At 38.0% G+C, this 16,580-nt stretch overlaps 1 protein-coding gene across 1 annotated transcript in view; it reads left to right on the forward strand.

Moving 5' to 3' along the window:
• cntn5 (contactin 5) overlaps positions 1-16,580 on the forward strand; it is a 54,259-nt gene that overhangs the window by 21,084 nt on the left and 16,595 nt on the right. The window contains exons 7-12 of the mRNA XM_029517626.1: positions 4,896-5,077; positions 8,167-8,303; positions 8,458-8,587; positions 11,034-11,178; positions 15,584-15,711; positions 16,091-16,266. Of these exons, the coding sequence (XP_029373486.1) occupies positions 4,896-5,077; positions 8,167-8,303; positions 8,458-8,587; positions 11,034-11,178; positions 15,584-15,711; positions 16,091-16,266 (898 nt within the window). The remainder of the gene's footprint in view (positions 1-4,895; positions 5,078-8,166; positions 8,304-8,457; positions 8,588-11,033; positions 11,179-15,583; positions 15,712-16,090; positions 16,267-16,580) is intronic.

A 16,580-nucleotide genomic window follows, 5' to 3' on the forward strand; every position in this document is an offset into this window, starting at 1 on the left:
GCAAAACTTTTCAGATGCTTGTGGAAGAGCCAAACAGATCAAGCTCTTGCGCTATGAATGAAGCAATTTGTGCATGATAGCTTTCAGTCAGACTGTGATCCCAGTGACTTACCCTTGTACACAGAGATGAATGATTTATCAGTGCACCCTATTAAAGAATGCCAGTCTTTATATAGCACTGAAAATGAAGTTGAAATGGGTTTTGCTGTTGATCAATATGTATGATGGCACCATGAGCCAAGATGGGCTCTTTGTGTGTAAATGCCAGAGGTTCTTGATGTGATTGTCTGTTGTGATATTTGCCTACTTTGTTCTTTCTAGGCTGTATTCAAGGGCAAAGAGAATAATTAGACAGTGAAAATGAAAGAAAGAGCCAAAAAAAAAAAAAAAAAAAAAAAAAAAAACCCACACATTCTGCCTTCGATTCGAAAGGTTTTGCATTCTGGTCACCTTGTCATTTTATTTTTTTGTAATATCTGCAATTGTAATTTTGTCCCTCGTGTGTGTTCTTTGTAGAAACACAACTGCTGTTTACCATTGCAGAACAACACTGTTATCCCTCTGATATTTCAAGTAGCTTCATATAAGTGAAATTAGCTCACTGTGGAACTAATGAAAGTTTATCTTATCTTTGTATAGAGATAAATAAAACCAATTTAAAGCTATGGCCGGAAATGGCGTCATTAGTACTGTCCTAACAGTCTAATCAAATCTTTTATGTGAACTGGACTCATATTCAAACAAATTATTGTGCAGCCAGCAAGACTCATCAGGCGCTTTCCTGCATTTCATGGAAGCTGTCAGTAGTCACTGACCAAACTTACTTTACGATTAGCAAATTTTTCAAGCCAGAGTTACACATTAAATACAGCACAATCTTTCTGCCCTCAACTCAACCACTGCTCTGCTGGTATTTGTGGGTTGTAGCCAAGTTTCAACCCACCATGATGTGAACTACCATTATGAAGACTAGATTTATGTGTAAATGTATATCTGTAAAAATCCATATTCGGAGAAGGTGGAGTGGAGGAGAGGCGAAGGGTGGTTCTGACCGCCTCTGTTCTCTATCCTGACTGTCAGCCAGGTTGCAGCTTAAGGTAGTTAATCACACAGCAGCCAGGCCCTAATGCAGGCCTTGCTTTGTGATCTATTTTCCTCTAAATAGGACCATAATCAACACGCAAAAAAAACCTGTCATGTTATAAAACCTCTGTATTGTCCTCACTTTTCAGTCTATAGCTGCAGTTTGTAGTCAACAGTTTCTGGATGGAAAGCTGGAGCAAAAAAGCTGCAAGAATAATGTTTCCGTCTGTTGCAACCTTGGGCTTTACCACATTGTGCGGTAGTGATGCAGGATTTAGTTACACCTTTGGACACTGTACTGTGGTTATTATGAATCTGATTAAATGGGATGGGTGAGTCAAATAATACATATGAGGAAAATATTTAACACACTCCCTAAAATGTGACAATTTAAGCAACATTTTTCAGATAAAAACTTGTTGAGGTAGACAGATTTTTCCGTACATGCAGTCAACCCACACACCTTATGGACAATATTTTGGTTCCATTGCCTCATCACAAGTGGAGGCAAAACAGTTACTACACTTTTTATTTTTGTTGTTGTTCGTAAAAGATAATGACGATTGGCAACATGAATGATTATAGCCACCTGTTAGCAGTGATGTACTATTTGTTAATGAAAAAAAAATTAATTTGAAACCCTGTCTTAATAAACTGATTTCTAAGAAGCTGTGTGCGTGCAGCCATAGCTGTATTCATTGCAAGGGATGCAGGGCTATGTAGTTCACTGTAGTTCAGAGAGCTTTGTATATTTGCTGGGTTACACATTCTCCCACTCATTTCCACTTAAAATATATTATGTGGCGTGCCGTGGATGCTTTCATCCAAATTGCCCTGGAGTAGTAGATATACTTTCAGCTTCAGTGACCCCAGAGGGAATCAAACTCTTGAACCCTTTGCTGTTACTTTCCTCATAGAGCTACACAGGAGCACATGGACCACATTATCAGCAGCAACAGAGTGCCTCTTAATGAAAACACATTTTATGTTGCTGTGGTTAATGCTATAATGTCTGACAGTTGTTTTACTCTGTTCATATAGGAAATGTGTGCTTTTATGTTTCAGATACATTCTCGTTTACCAAAAAATTTAGTTTCCTAAAGGTACCAAGAAATCGAGAGCAAATCAAATGGACTAATGATGTGATAATATTTAGATGTTAATGATCTGAGGCAAACCCATTCTCTTGTATTAGAATTAATTTTGAACCTTTAGTATGGAACCAGTCCAGATGAGGGTACAGCAGTTGTGTGCTAATTAAGATGTAATCTTCAGAGCTTGCCTATGGGCATTTTCTTAAATTGAAAACTGTAACACTTAACATCAACTCCAATGTGCAGCACATTCACAATGTGTATTTGTAAAATACTCAGTTTGCAAGCTTTGCTAAATCAACCAGAATGGCCAGGCCTTTGTGGTTTGGGAGTGCATGCCAGCAGAAGACACTGACAGGCAGAGTTTCCAGTTTCTGAACGGGAGTGTGTCTATTCCTTCCTGCCCGCCGCTGCTCCTGTGAGCACATACTGAAATCCTGCCATAGACTCCAGAAGATTTAGCCTCATGTTCCAGCCTCAAGGTCTCTATAGATTAGCTGTGTTCACTGGCCAGTCAGGAGTTTCATTTGGAGCAAAGGTCTCTTGTAAAATTCTCCATCAGTAGCATGTAAGGAAGTGCTTCATAACTGCATTCTGGAGCCAGGCCCCAGATTCTGTCCTCGGTATATAGTGCATGGAATCTTTTTTTGTTGCTGTTGATTCGACACACAATTACAATTTAAACTGGTAGGGCTGCACCGTTCATAAATATACAAGCAAAATTGCAGTGTGGCCAATTGCAATACCCAAATTGCAGGAGCTGGATTTTATTTTATTTTTTTTATTTTATTTTTTTTTTTTTTTTGAAGTTGCTAAAATGTCACAACATTGTCGTACACGTGAAGCTGTGGGCAGTGGCACAGATGATGCCCAAACCTACAAGTCAAGTCAAGTAATATGCGTTTTGGTGGAAGCCTCAACAAGATTCAAAATTGATGTGATTTTTTTTTTTTTTCCCTCTGTGACAATAAATTGTAAAACCGATCAGGGCAGCTGAAATTGCATATCACATATCCCAATGGCAATATCTGCCAAGATGATTGCAATACAATTTATTTATTTTATTTATTTATTTATTTTTTTGCAAGTCATGCAGTCCTACTGTAGGTGATGGAGAGAGTTCTACAGTATTGTGTCTAAATGGAAATATTCACTAATCACTGTAAAAAAAAAAAAAAAAAGTTCATCAATTAAATATATTTATTTTTTTAAAAACATGTTTCATGAATAAAAATTAAAAGTCTAAATATCATGATAGTTTTAGACTTCATTATCATATTTGGCTTATTACATTAAAAAATAATAATAAAAATAAACAACCAATTTCAAATTCACGACATAATGACCTCCTCCATAATGAGAACCTCCTGTGCAGAAATAACCAGGCTCCAGTAAGTGGAATTAATCGGAAACTACTGACTATAATTTGTGATTTTCCCTCACACTCTCTGGCATTAACCTAAATGCATGTTTTAAGGTAATGAGTTAACAATTCAAAGAAGAGAAAAGAAAGGAAAAGAAAATATTGAAACCATGTATCCCTTTATCTACATAAATATAAAAAATGAAATAAAAAAAATGATAATGGGGAAAAAAAACTTTGATATAAAACATGCTCTGAATCTAATTTGAGGTGTTATGGCTTGGACTGCTTCGATGTCCTTGTGAATTTAGAACAGATAAAAAAAAAAAAAAAAAAAGCTCAGGGATGTAACATTTCCATCTTGGCTAAATGATTGATGGGTTCACTAGAGGTTTGCATGGTGTCACATTTCCATCTTTCAAAGACCTGTCAGTTCAAGTTGTCATACAAGAGCACATTACTGATACTGAATGCATAGTGAGACATTCTCTGCATGTTCTAGTCATCTATCATAAGGAACTATAGGACAATCCATGAATAAGCTAGAATAGATGACTCTGCTCGTAAACTAATCATAAAACTCACTCTGGCTGTTGAAATAACCCGATTGGAATATTGTCAGTGTTTCCGTGAAACCTGGGGTATAATGTGGGGCTGATATTGTACAGTAAATACATCATTAGTGGTCAAAAGGTTAATGATTCATAAGTATGCAATAGGCATCACGGTGTGTCATTTCATAATTGAACATTGAAGACTTCCGATATATGTGGTTATTAGTGATGTATGCTACAGTTAAATGTTATCTTTAAAGTAATTTTATGATTTGAAACTCTGCAAATAACAGTTACATTTTATCGATTTGATAGTTATTCTTTTCATAATAATGTACTCAGCAATACAAATATGCCCGCAACGATTTCCTGAAATTGCAAAAATTATGTTTACAACCGCAGCAACCTTAGCCACGAATTGTTCACTCAAGGTATACGTAGAATCAATAAATTGATAAAGTATTATGTGTAACAGTTAGAAGAAATCTCAGAAATCGTAAAAGGTTTAAATTGGATTTTTTATGTTCTCCCCAAGAGGCTAGGTAGAGAGAATCTATCCTTTTTGATGTTATAATGTTATATATTTTATCATTGAGGTAACCCGAAACTACCCGCAGTAATTGTAGCTGTTATTGAAAGGTCATTCAGATGACAGATTCATCAGTGAGTCTATATGGATTCGCCCTCCTTCGTGGTAATGTTCTTATTTTAAAGAAAAAAATGCAGCTCATATATTGCATAGTGTAATTACTTCTTCCTCTCTTAGACTGTGTTAAGTACGTCATATTACTTCTCTCATAGTCCAGTGCCGACAATCACATGGAGGAAGATAAATGGCAACATCCCGAAGAAAGCAAGGCTTCGGAAGTCCCAGGCTGTGCTGGAGATTCCCACCATACAGCTGGAGGACTCAGGAACGTATGAGTGCAAAGCTGAGAACCCAAGAGGAGGCACAGCTTTCAAAGGGCATCTACAAGTGTACAGTGAGTACTCATCTTTCTTTTTCAACATTTCACTTTTCTACAGCCATGCTAAGCTTATGTAGCATAAAAAAAAACAACTTGTTGGCATGTTGCTTTCCAGGATTTGTCGTAAAGTGTTATCCAAACCTATCCAAGCTACTTTTTGACTTTTTCAGAAACTACTCTGGTGGTCATGCGGTTTTCATTTTATTTTATTTTTTCTGATTCAATCTTTGCAAGTGAAATAGTTCTCAAGTCTCATGGCTGGAGACCGGTGCTGCCCTCTGCAAATCTGCTGAACAGTCCAAAGACTAATTATACACCCATCACAGATAATTCATGAACAAGTTTTATTCATGGTGATAAATGATCTGTTTCTAAGTAGGGCATGTCTGACACCCTGAAAATTTTGTCTTTTGTTCCAAGCCAGGTGCTTTCATATGTTTTTAGTTATTTTAGTTTATTTTTATTATTTTTTTTTTTATATGCAAGGTATTGGATATATACTCTGTGAATTTACAATTTGCTTCCATTTAAATGTATGAACTTACTGATTATATAATATAAACTGTTATAGCAATTACCAAAAATTTAGCACCAAAATACATTTATACGTAAATTGTAATGTTTTTAGCTTCGATATAAGGCAAAAATATTTCACCACATCTATGCTTATCACCTTAAACATCCAATAAAACACTGAGTGTTATCACTTTTATGTTTTCATAATAGTGTGTATGAATATTTATCATGTTTCTGTCGGGCACACTGACCACAGTTAAGAGCAGTTTTACATTTTCTAACCATTGTGAGGTTCCAGTAAACTTGATGAATCACTGGCTCTGCCTGTGATCATAAACTTATTGAAGAAATTGCATGCCTTCCATTCTTTATCTGCGGCAAGATAACGGACCGCTTCGGCCTTGGGAGGACACATTTCCAGGGCCCTGCACTTCTTGGCCACCTCCATTCTGTTGACATCACAAGGAGAATAGGGAGCCTAATTTGTAGCAGGCTCACACTAAATGTAATTTACACAGGTCAGCTGGTAGTGTGAACTTTCATTGTGAGGGAGACCTTCCTCTCCAGAATCATTCAATCAAACCGCACAAAAAAAGCGCTCTACAGAAGGTGCTGTACACAAAGAACAGCAAAGAATGCGCTCGGCATGTTAGTGCGAGGGGAAAGCAATTCATTGTTTTTACGTTTTCTACACAAAACGATACACCCTTAGGTGCATCATTTGCACGTATTTTACCACACACCAATCTATTTATACCGCTGACAGAACAATGAAACAAATTTTCTGAAATCCGCATGGAAACTTTAAGCAATAAAATTTGGTAATTACAACTCAATATGTATTGATGTCACCATAAATGCCCCATCTGAGCATAAAAGCATCTTAAAAAAAAAAAAAAAAGGCTCGGTTCCTGACAGACCGATTAGCATTCCCTCCTATAAACAAGACTGACAGAATGAGCCAGTCCTAGTAAAAGGCCCTTGTGAATTTTATATTCTCATAAATGTACAAAAATTGAAAATGCCCAACCATATGCAAGACCTAGTAGACGAAAAGAGAATATAAGATGAGGAGACAGCACGTACAGTCCGTACAGTGTTCAGATCTCTAGTTGTGACAGACATTCTATGAAGTTTGTGGAGTCGGACAAGAACTCTGGCTGCAGCTTTGAAACACAAGCAAACCCACAGGAAAGGCAGTTGTCTAGTTTGACTTTGGCACACGTGAACCATTCAATGCAAGCAGAAAAAGGGTCATGTTCATGGACACAGTAAACAATTACAACACATGAAATTGCAGAAGCAAAAACAGATCTGCCACAGACAATCATGCCTTGAGAATATAAAATAATGTATTTTTTCACTGATTATCGAGAAAAAGGTATAGACAAACAATGCCACAGAATGTATCAAATGAAAAGAGGAGGAAAGAGTTCAAACGCATCATCTTCGATACAAACATTCACATCTACTTTCGACTTTCACAAAAGCTAACATCATCTTGTTTGGGTCAACATAGCAGCGTTCTTCTCTGTTCTATACTCTGATGACAAATTTTGTATCAGGAACTATGGAAATTCATTGACACCTGAAGTCTGGAATCTTGACATGCCCGATTTTGACTAGAATTCTGCTGATACATAAGAGTTTTTTTTAACCAAAATAGTCAAGGACAAACACATTTTATGCAGGCAGCATAGCGGCATAGTGGTTAGCACGGTTGTTTCACAAACAACAAGGTCGTGGGTTCTCCCCTCTGTGGGTTTCCTCTGGATACTCTGGTTTCAACCAAATATATCATGCTGAGGCTGATTGGTGACTCGAAATTGTCCGTAGGTCTGAGTGTGATTGTGAGTGGTTGTCTGTCTCTGTGTGTTGGCCCTGTGATGGGCTGGTGACCTGTCTAGGGTGACCCCGCCCCTCACCCAGTGTGAGCTGGGATTGGCTCCAGCACCCCCTGTGAACCTAGGAACAGAAAAACGGTAATGAATGAAAGAAATTTCATGCAGCAACTTTAATCTTCGATCAGGAGCCCAGTTCAATTAATTCAAGGCAAGGCTAAACCTTGAATTCACAGGAAAGCGAGTTTGAGATAAAATGATAAACTGGTTTAAAAGGTCACTTTGATCCTGAACAAATTTCAGTCCTGATCCTTGCACTGCATTTAATTCCCTTGCATTTTGGGGATGTCTACTGTACTTGCGAGGCAGCTCATCTCATTAGAATAAGTTTCCATTTTCTACAAGTTCCTCGCGGTTAAAGGGCATTAGGTTTTAAAGTCAGATCAAAACTAAAAACAAATTAAATGTGTGGCATGAGAAGGCAGTACACAAAAAAAAGTCATACAAAAGACTCAAACTAATAACGAAAGTTGCTTTTAAGAAATGAGTAACTCTTAGCGTTGATGTTGTAATGTTTGAGTTTTTTGGTTACTTGTGTATTGCATTGCATCCAGTAAGTGAAATGCGTGCTGTTTGGTTTCTGTTTTTTTTTTTTCCCCCCCAAGTATGAACAGTCACACTTGTGTCTTGTGTGTGTTTGAAGGATATATTAATTAACCTTATATCTTTTTTTACCCTTTCTTAAAGCCCTCCCTCAGTGGGTCAAAATGATTAATGATACTCAGATGGATAGTGGAGAGAAGCTCCAATGGGAGTGCAAGGCCACAGGGAGGCCCCGGCCCACCTATCGCTGGCTTCGTAATGGTTTGCCCTTGAAATCCCAGGTATCCTCCTCACTACACACTGCCCACTCCTTTTGTTGATTGCACCACGAAATCGTCTGAATTCTCCCTATGGAAGTACACATTCGTTACGCACAAAATCATGCATATGCTAATTCAGACATGCGCTCTCTTGATACTTTCCTTCTCGTTACAGGGTCATGTTGAAATAGTGAATGGAGACCTGATCGTTCACAAAGTGCAGCAGACGGACTCGGGAATGTACCAGTGTGTTGCTGAAAATAAATACGGGGCCATTTACTCCAATGCTGAGCTGAAGATTTTAGGTATTTACACGTTTGGTTTATAGTTTGATGAAAAACACTGGAAGGAAAAATGAATTTTATAAAGTGTTTTTTATGCTTTGTCAGGTATATTTCTCAAGTCTCTGCAAAGAATACATTTACATATTGCATATTGAATAAGATAGTGGCTGACAGGTAAAGTAGATTGAATTGCATGTGGTGAATGGAGAACTGTGCAGTGTGCTGATTGCCAATCAATGGTCCCTGATTTAACCATGCTAGTGGACGGCATGAATAAAAGAAGGACCCTTATGGTTATATTCAGTGAGGTGTCTGCACATGTCAAGTCAAAGAGTCCTGAACAGTTATACATTATCCTGAGGAGAATAAAAAGCAATGACTTCTAGGTATAGATTTATACTAATGGGAGCAAACACTAGAGGAGAGACATCAATGGTTTCTTTGATGGAGTTTAATGACTCCATTAGGGTTTTATCTCAGCTCTATTGTTTGTCATCAAAGCACAGACTACATTGCAATCCCCATTACTTAGAGAAAACAAACCTTCACTTTGGATATGACTTTCACCAGATTTTTTTTTTTTTTTTTTTTTTATTAGTCAGTGCCATCATTGTTCTATAATCAATTATTGTTATCCATAATTGTCAACTCACAGATTGCCGGTGTCCTTTTTTGTGTATGTATTGCAAGTACTTGAGAGTTCGGTGACGTTGAAAGTCAAAGAAACAGTGTTTTTCATCTTTTTAACGCTTCAGGCTGAAAACACAGCAGTCATACTGAATGGCTGTTCACTGTTTTGTGTTAATGCACTATTTTCTCCTTGTCATTTTCTATACTGGGACACATCTGGTGACACCTATTCCCCTTTCGTGTTTCTTTGAGGGACAGTTTGATTTACTGTCTGTGTGGCATGCCCTTTTTTGAAGGAAGTCTGTGGCATTTTCAAAATCTTACTGCAAGAAGACAGAGGGTTGTTTGTTTGTTTTTTTTTTGTTTTTTTGTTGTTTTCCCCAAAACCATCATATTGCAATCTGAGTATAATGATCACCATTTAGTTGACTTTATTTCACAGTATTGTCTGCAAAACTCAAAAGTTATAGATTTAATAAGCTTCATCTTGAGCTAAGGAGGGGATGCTTTTGCCTTTTGTAGCTTCATAGCCACAATGATGATATTTGGAAGGCGGTGATGAATGTTTTCATAACTATACCCCCCAGGCATCTCATCCTAGTGACCTGTGCTTTGTGGAGATGTCCACAAGCAAACACTATCAGGACAGATTACATTGCTAATAACGGGCTGAAGATGAGTGATCACTGGAGGCTACATGGGGGCACCGGCTGCCCTCATGTCTCTGATCTTGTCCCAGATCCAGCTCTTCTGGGAGGGCAGCAGGGGAAGCAATAAGGCTACTGGTGCTACCAGCTCCAGGACTGCTCTTATTTTGATTAAAACAAATACTCACAGCAACTGCTCTGTTTCGTCTTGCTTTTCCTGTCCAGGGGGAACTCTGCCACTCAGGCAACTACTCAGGCTCAAAGACACAAGTGTTACCGGGAAGAGGGTCAGCCTGTAGCTACAGATGAGATTGAATTGTCATTGTGTATAATGTCAGGGACAAAGCATCATTCAGGATTTGAATAATCACAGCTGACAAAGCCCGGCAGCTAGTAAATGGCCTTGAAGTGTAAAACATCTCTCCACCAGGAGTACACCCGCTTTAACGCCGTTAGCCTTATTTAGACCATAACTACTTCATTTGTTCTTATGAGTGACCCATAATTGTTAGAGATGTATTCGCATTTATAATTAACCAAGGCAGCCTGGTTTAATATGGGTTAAAAACAATTTTCCTCTAAGCAGTTCAAACCAACCACCCATGACATCATTAACAAGAAGCAATTAGGCTTCACAGCACAATACATATTTATATATTTGTAGTGAATACTGAATTAGCTCCAAATTAAAGCCAAGTATGTTGCATTATACTGTGTGTGTAAAGGCATTTTATTTATAAATTATGAATAGAAAAATGCTCTTGAATATATTGTGGAAAGGCAAGTTATCTTTAAAATGAAGTATTTTGGTCAGTATACAAACCTGGTAGCAATTTTTAAAATGATTTTAATATTTCTGAAATAACACAAATGAAAAAGTGGAGTGAATATATTTATAATATTGAAAAGTGCATTATTTTTTTTCTTCTACCACTAGGTGGCAAAACAAGTCAAAAACAAACTCAGAAGCAAAAAAACTAGCCAACTACAGACACAAGATGTACAACAGCAGCCACAAACCAACATTAGAATTTGTTTTCATTGTTCTCTAGTCTGTCAGTAATAATTTAAGTAATCAGCTTTTGTCAGGCGTCACGACCTGGGAGAACATCACAAGATGTTCTGTAGATTTTATTTATTTATTCATTTTTAAACACAAATTAAAATGTCATGTGCTTGTCTTACAACAGCGTCTGCACCCGTTTTTGTCCCCAATCCAATACGGGTCATCGCCACGCTTGGAAAAGACGTTTCAATCGAATGCAAACCCAGAGCATCGCCCAAACCAAGGATAATATGGAAGAGAGGAGACAGAAGGATACAGCCAAATAAAAGGTACACCAGCTCTTTACAAGCATCACGCGTCACGCTTGAGAAGCAGCTTTTTCTATACCCGATTATCTCATTGGATGTGTCAGTTATAATGGTCCATGCAATAAGGAAAGTTTTAGGGTTATTTGTTAATTAAAGGTGAGTTTCTCCATCTGCATGCTTTTTTTGTGAGAGCCTGATAGGCAAAGGGATGCCGTATTCTCCTCAAGCAATCCACAGTGAATCTAACAGCGCGTGCTGAGTTCATAGCACCATAATAAAAATTGCAAGCTCTTTTTCAAAATTAGAAAAATATACAATGGAGAAATTGCACACACTGAAAATGTCTGTTTGGGGTTACAGTGCATTATATATGCAACGTTGTCTGCAATGGCCCAATATAACCAGAAATAGATCATTCTCTATAAACAATGTAGCAGATCTCTGCTGTTTAACACATCTTTAGAATTGTAAATTGCATTATGCCATAGCGTCAATGGCGATGTGCTCGGCCAGAATGTGGGTTAGAAAAGGATTGGAGTATGTGAAGCATGCATAAGATAAGGAAAAGTCACTGAAGTATTGATCTGCCCTTATCCCATTATTGTGCATCCAAAAAGCTGTGAAAATAGCAGGGTTTTGAAATTAAACCTTTGAAATGTTTTAGACATTTATACTTTGGAGCAAGGATTAATTTTTGCTGTTATCACTGGGATAGACTGTGTACATTTTCTTTGAAGGCAGTGCTAGATTTGCTAGCTGTTGGATATAAATAGTACCAGAGCTTTTTTTTTTTTTTTTTTTTTTTTTTCCCCCTCTGCACAGTTTAGAGAGGAGAATATTGTAAGAGAAAGTTAATTGCCCTGTAAAATATGTATGAAGTCATGAAAAGTTTGCCTCACTCAATATCTTTATGTTGTTTTTCATCATAGTTACATGACATAAATTCAAATGTTAGCATTCTAGCTCAGGCCTTTGAGGAATTGTATACATGTCTCGTTGTAACACATCACAGTTTCATTACTGTAACTGAAATTAAGTGTCACGGCTAAAATAAAACACCTTAGGTACTGGCAAAGCTCTGGAGACACACACTCAACCCCACCTCTTTCTCACAGATGCTGACAATTCAGACCCTACAATTGCATTTGAAATTCACATGCAGTTTGATACATCATCTTTTATGAGAAACATCTCTCCATGGTACCTAGAGGGGGCTGAGCAAAGCGAGGGTCCATCAATCACGCTGAGCGACACCACTGAAATTATCAGTCACTGTTAAGCATCCCAAGTTTAGAGCGAAAGAGTGGGACCTTTGTTTATCAGCTAAGATTCAGCAGTCTGTTCAACAGCCTCATAGCAAGGGCATCCAGTTGATAATCAGATCTTCCAAGTGTCACGCTTTCTTAATATCTGAAAACCTCTAACAGGTAGACAAACGGACAGTATTCAGAGATTAGTGTAAAATTATCAAATCAGAGGTACGTGCAAATCTAGAGAGTAGGAAAACGGTCCTCAGAAGTAATTTTGGCTTAAAAGAGCTGGCTTCAGTGGAAATGATGGATGAGGATAAGTTAGTGAATGTGTTGTCCTAAAATGGTGATTTACGATCCTGACTTATTTGGATCTGATAAAGTCTTTGAGGTATTTGTCAAACCGTTGCAAATGTATTTTTCAGTGTTGTCGGCATACATGACAGGGAGATTCATACTTGTCTGAATGCCCCAGTCTTGTTTTTATCTGACTTTATCTGAAGTTGTGTCTTAATAGAGCAGGAAAAAAAAAATCCAGAAAAAATATTGGGTAAGAAACTAGTTCATCTCTCCATGCAGAGTAATTTATCGTTCAACTTAAGTGCCATTATACATTGGCATTCTGTATGTGTGTATAATGCGTCTGTGTGTGTGTTTGCTTGTGTGCACATATATAGTCAGTCACACAGACATATTTATTCATGTCACACACACACACACACACACATGCAGCGTGTAGTTCATTTTGGTCATGATTTAAAAATGTTCAGTAATCAGTAATTGCTCACAGATTCCTCTTGAGCTCATATATGTTGTGATTTTATAATCAAAAACTCTTAGAGATTGACACCCTAAATGGATGTTTGTTGCAACTTAACAGTACCACGGTGAATTAATGAATCAGGTAATATTAAGTTGCATGCCTGTAGGGATGGGGGTCATCGCTCAGCTGGAGATCAACCTTGTGAAAGGGTGATATCTATCACAAAAATCCAAAACAAACAAGAGGAGTCATGTGTTTTCAGGTCTTAGCCAGGGTGACTCCTGTAAGGATTTTCTGCCATTACCTATAGCAAAGTTAAGAGTTTATGGATGGAGGGACATCCTGTTCTTGGAAGAACAGAGGAGGGATCGAAACAGCTTCACGTTTATCTGGCATTGACAGCTGTGCTGACTTAATGAAGGCTCGTAATTAACATGGATTTCCACTAATGTTCGGGGCTTTTGTCTCTCAAATAGAAAGTATTAATCCCATTAGTTTGAAAATACATGGCAGACTTAATTGAAAAGCACAGACTAAAAACACTGAATGGTGTATATTTTGCAATTTCATGTACAAAAATTCCAAAATGTTTTAAAATGCAATTTGTTTCTAAAGCCATATAAAAATGTGTATTGTATGGATGATAACTTGAAACCTTGCTTCAGGTTAGTACATATATATGCATGCATACATATATTTACGTATGCTCAAATGCTGTATGATTGCTGTGAACTTCTAATGGTGCCTTAAAATTTCCAAAGGTGGAATTCATTTGCATATTCTGTATACCCAGCAGTCCCTGTCTTGTCCTTTCTGCCTCAGTGTCCTTGTCGCATGTGAATTTCCTCCCTAATTTGAAAAATGTCTCCTGGCTGCAGATTGCCTCTGAATTGGCTATGTGTGGCAAGATTTTGTCACGCCTTCATGAGTTTCTCGTTGCCAATTTCAATCACCTCGCCTATGATGAAGGAGCTGGAAGAGCTTAGTGTAAGTCTAAATAAATATAGATGCCAGGCAATATGAATTAAATTAAAAGACAAGAAACCCTCACATCCCACCCATTGTTTTGATTGTTTGATTTGAGATGAAATTGTTTTTGTAATGATAAAAAAAAAGGAATAACTTTGCGAATATACATCTGCAACTCTGCAAGCCAAATCAAATGTGATATAATTTTTTTTATATTTTGAATAACAGCGGTTTGCACTCGCTGTTGGGGGGGGGCTTGCAGCATGACTCACAATGTTGTAGTTTTGTGTGATTCCTGCTCTGTGGCCGTCTACTCACACACCTGCTCCCAGTGTCGTTGGAAAAAGTTACATTCTCTACAATCTGATGTCAAGCACTTACCTCTCCAGCTGTTATATACAAGTCGGGTGTTAATGCCATATTGTTAGTGTCCTTCAGCTGGAAAAGGGGCTGCTTATGAATGCAGACGTGGGATTGTTTTTTCTCTCTATTACACTTGTGTTTCCCAGGACGACAGCTCAGTGTGGTTTGACATATTTTGCCTTTTGGATTCATTGAAAGCAGCAATACATGGGGCTTGTCAGGTGAATTCATGAGTGCTGTGAGTGATGAATGCACCATTTTTTTTAGATTTATGGAAATGGGGATGCAGAGCAAGACAGAACCATAAGATTTATTTTATTCCATGCCCTGTTCTGTTCTCCACAAACTCACAGCCATTTTTCCTTGAATCAATTCGAAATTGTACTGTAATTACACAATTGGTTGCCTGTGGTGTTATTGTAAAGGCACAAGATGAGATATTGTGCATCACTGTACCCACATTTAAAGTCAGAGAAATACTGTGGGCTTTTTTTTTTTTTGTTGTTGTTGTTGTTCTCGATGTCAGTGCTTTGGTGTCACTTTTTTCCATTTACTGAATATTTGTCCCTTTTACCCTCACCTGGATCTGGAGTAGCATGTGTTTTCAGCCTTCAAGATATAGCTACTTACTTATGTCTGCATTATCTGGTTTGTTAGTCCATTGGTACATTGGTATGTTTTCCACAGTTCCTTGTTGAAGGTTAGACTACAAATGCAATCACTGTTCTCAACATCACATCCCTCAGTCCTCTGAGCTTTTTCATAACGCAAACAACTTGCTGTCAGATGCTTTTTGTCCTTCATTTCACTGATAATAAGTTGCAAGCTATAAACAAAATATTTGTTTCCCACTGCAATCTCTTGTGGATGATTATTTTAAGAATATCTGAGCAGTTTGTATTTAGTTAGTTTTTTTTGTTTGTTTGTTTGTTTTTGTTATTCTCATCCCCTTTGAGTATCAGTGTTCTTGTAACCTGACACAACTGTGAACACATAACCTCATGGCTGAACTTGTAGTGCAACTGTTTGTACGTGAATTTGTTTCTCATACCGCTATTGATTTTTGTGTCCTTTCTTGTAGGATTATGTTGTTACGGAACAACACTCTGAGAATTGTTAACTCCAGCCGAGCGGATGAGGGGAGCTATGTGTGTCGGGCAGAGAATCAGTTGGGCTCAGCAGAGATGACTGCCATACTGTGGGTAAAAGGTAGGTGATGCCCTGGGGGCCTTTATTTTCTGCCAAATTAGCACAAGTCGGCCACTAGTAAACAGTCCCCAATGTCATTTTTTCCTCCCACCTTTGCTCGGGTGCCAGGAAATTTATCGTGCTTACTCAACCGTGAACCAAGGGCTCTCAGATTCAAGAATCATATTACAAGGACACAGTTTAATAGTGTAAAGGCCTCTGTCCCACAGTGTATTGTGCACTGTCCAGATCAGAACTAAGCAGGCTATTTAACGTTGAAAGGTGAGTGTTCTTTCCCAGGTTGGTTTTGCGTTTTGATAATTGCTCTGGCAATGTCACACTAAAATTCAGCTGCTCTGGGTTAGCCTGAGGTGACAGTGCAGCAGTTTTGTGCTTCCAGAGGCCATGCGTGTGGAGCTTAGCCCAATCAGAGTGGAGGTGACTGTTGGGGAGAGCGTGGTGCTGAGCTGCAAGGCAACACATGACACGTCGCTGGATGTGGCGTTCCAGTGGTTCTTCAACCAGAAACCAATCAACTTTCAGCAGGATGGCGGCCACTTTGAATACATCCAAACAGTAAGAGTGAGAGTAAGAGCAAAAGTAAGACAAAGTGAAAATTTATGACATTCTGTATCTCTCTGTCATTCTTCCTTCCCATCCCTCTCTTTGTTTATAATTGCTCATTTATATAATTAACACTCCGTTCACCACTGCGTTGACGGAGTCAACACATCAAAAAATATCATTATCGCAACTCTAAATACAGTTCTCAAAATAGTTGTTGCATTTCTAATGACACTAAATCACCTGTTCAAAACCTTGTTGTGTTAAAAGGTATGTTTCTCACCAAGATATAAAAAATAAAAAAAACCTTACTGACTTTGTAAAAA

This window comes from Echeneis naucrates, chromosome 13, assembly GCF_900963305.1.
Source record: "Echeneis naucrates chromosome 13, fEcheNa1.1, whole genome shotgun sequence".
In the NCBI taxonomy this organism is placed as follows: domain Eukaryota; kingdom Metazoa; phylum Chordata; class Actinopteri; order Carangiformes; family Echeneidae; genus Echeneis; species Echeneis naucrates.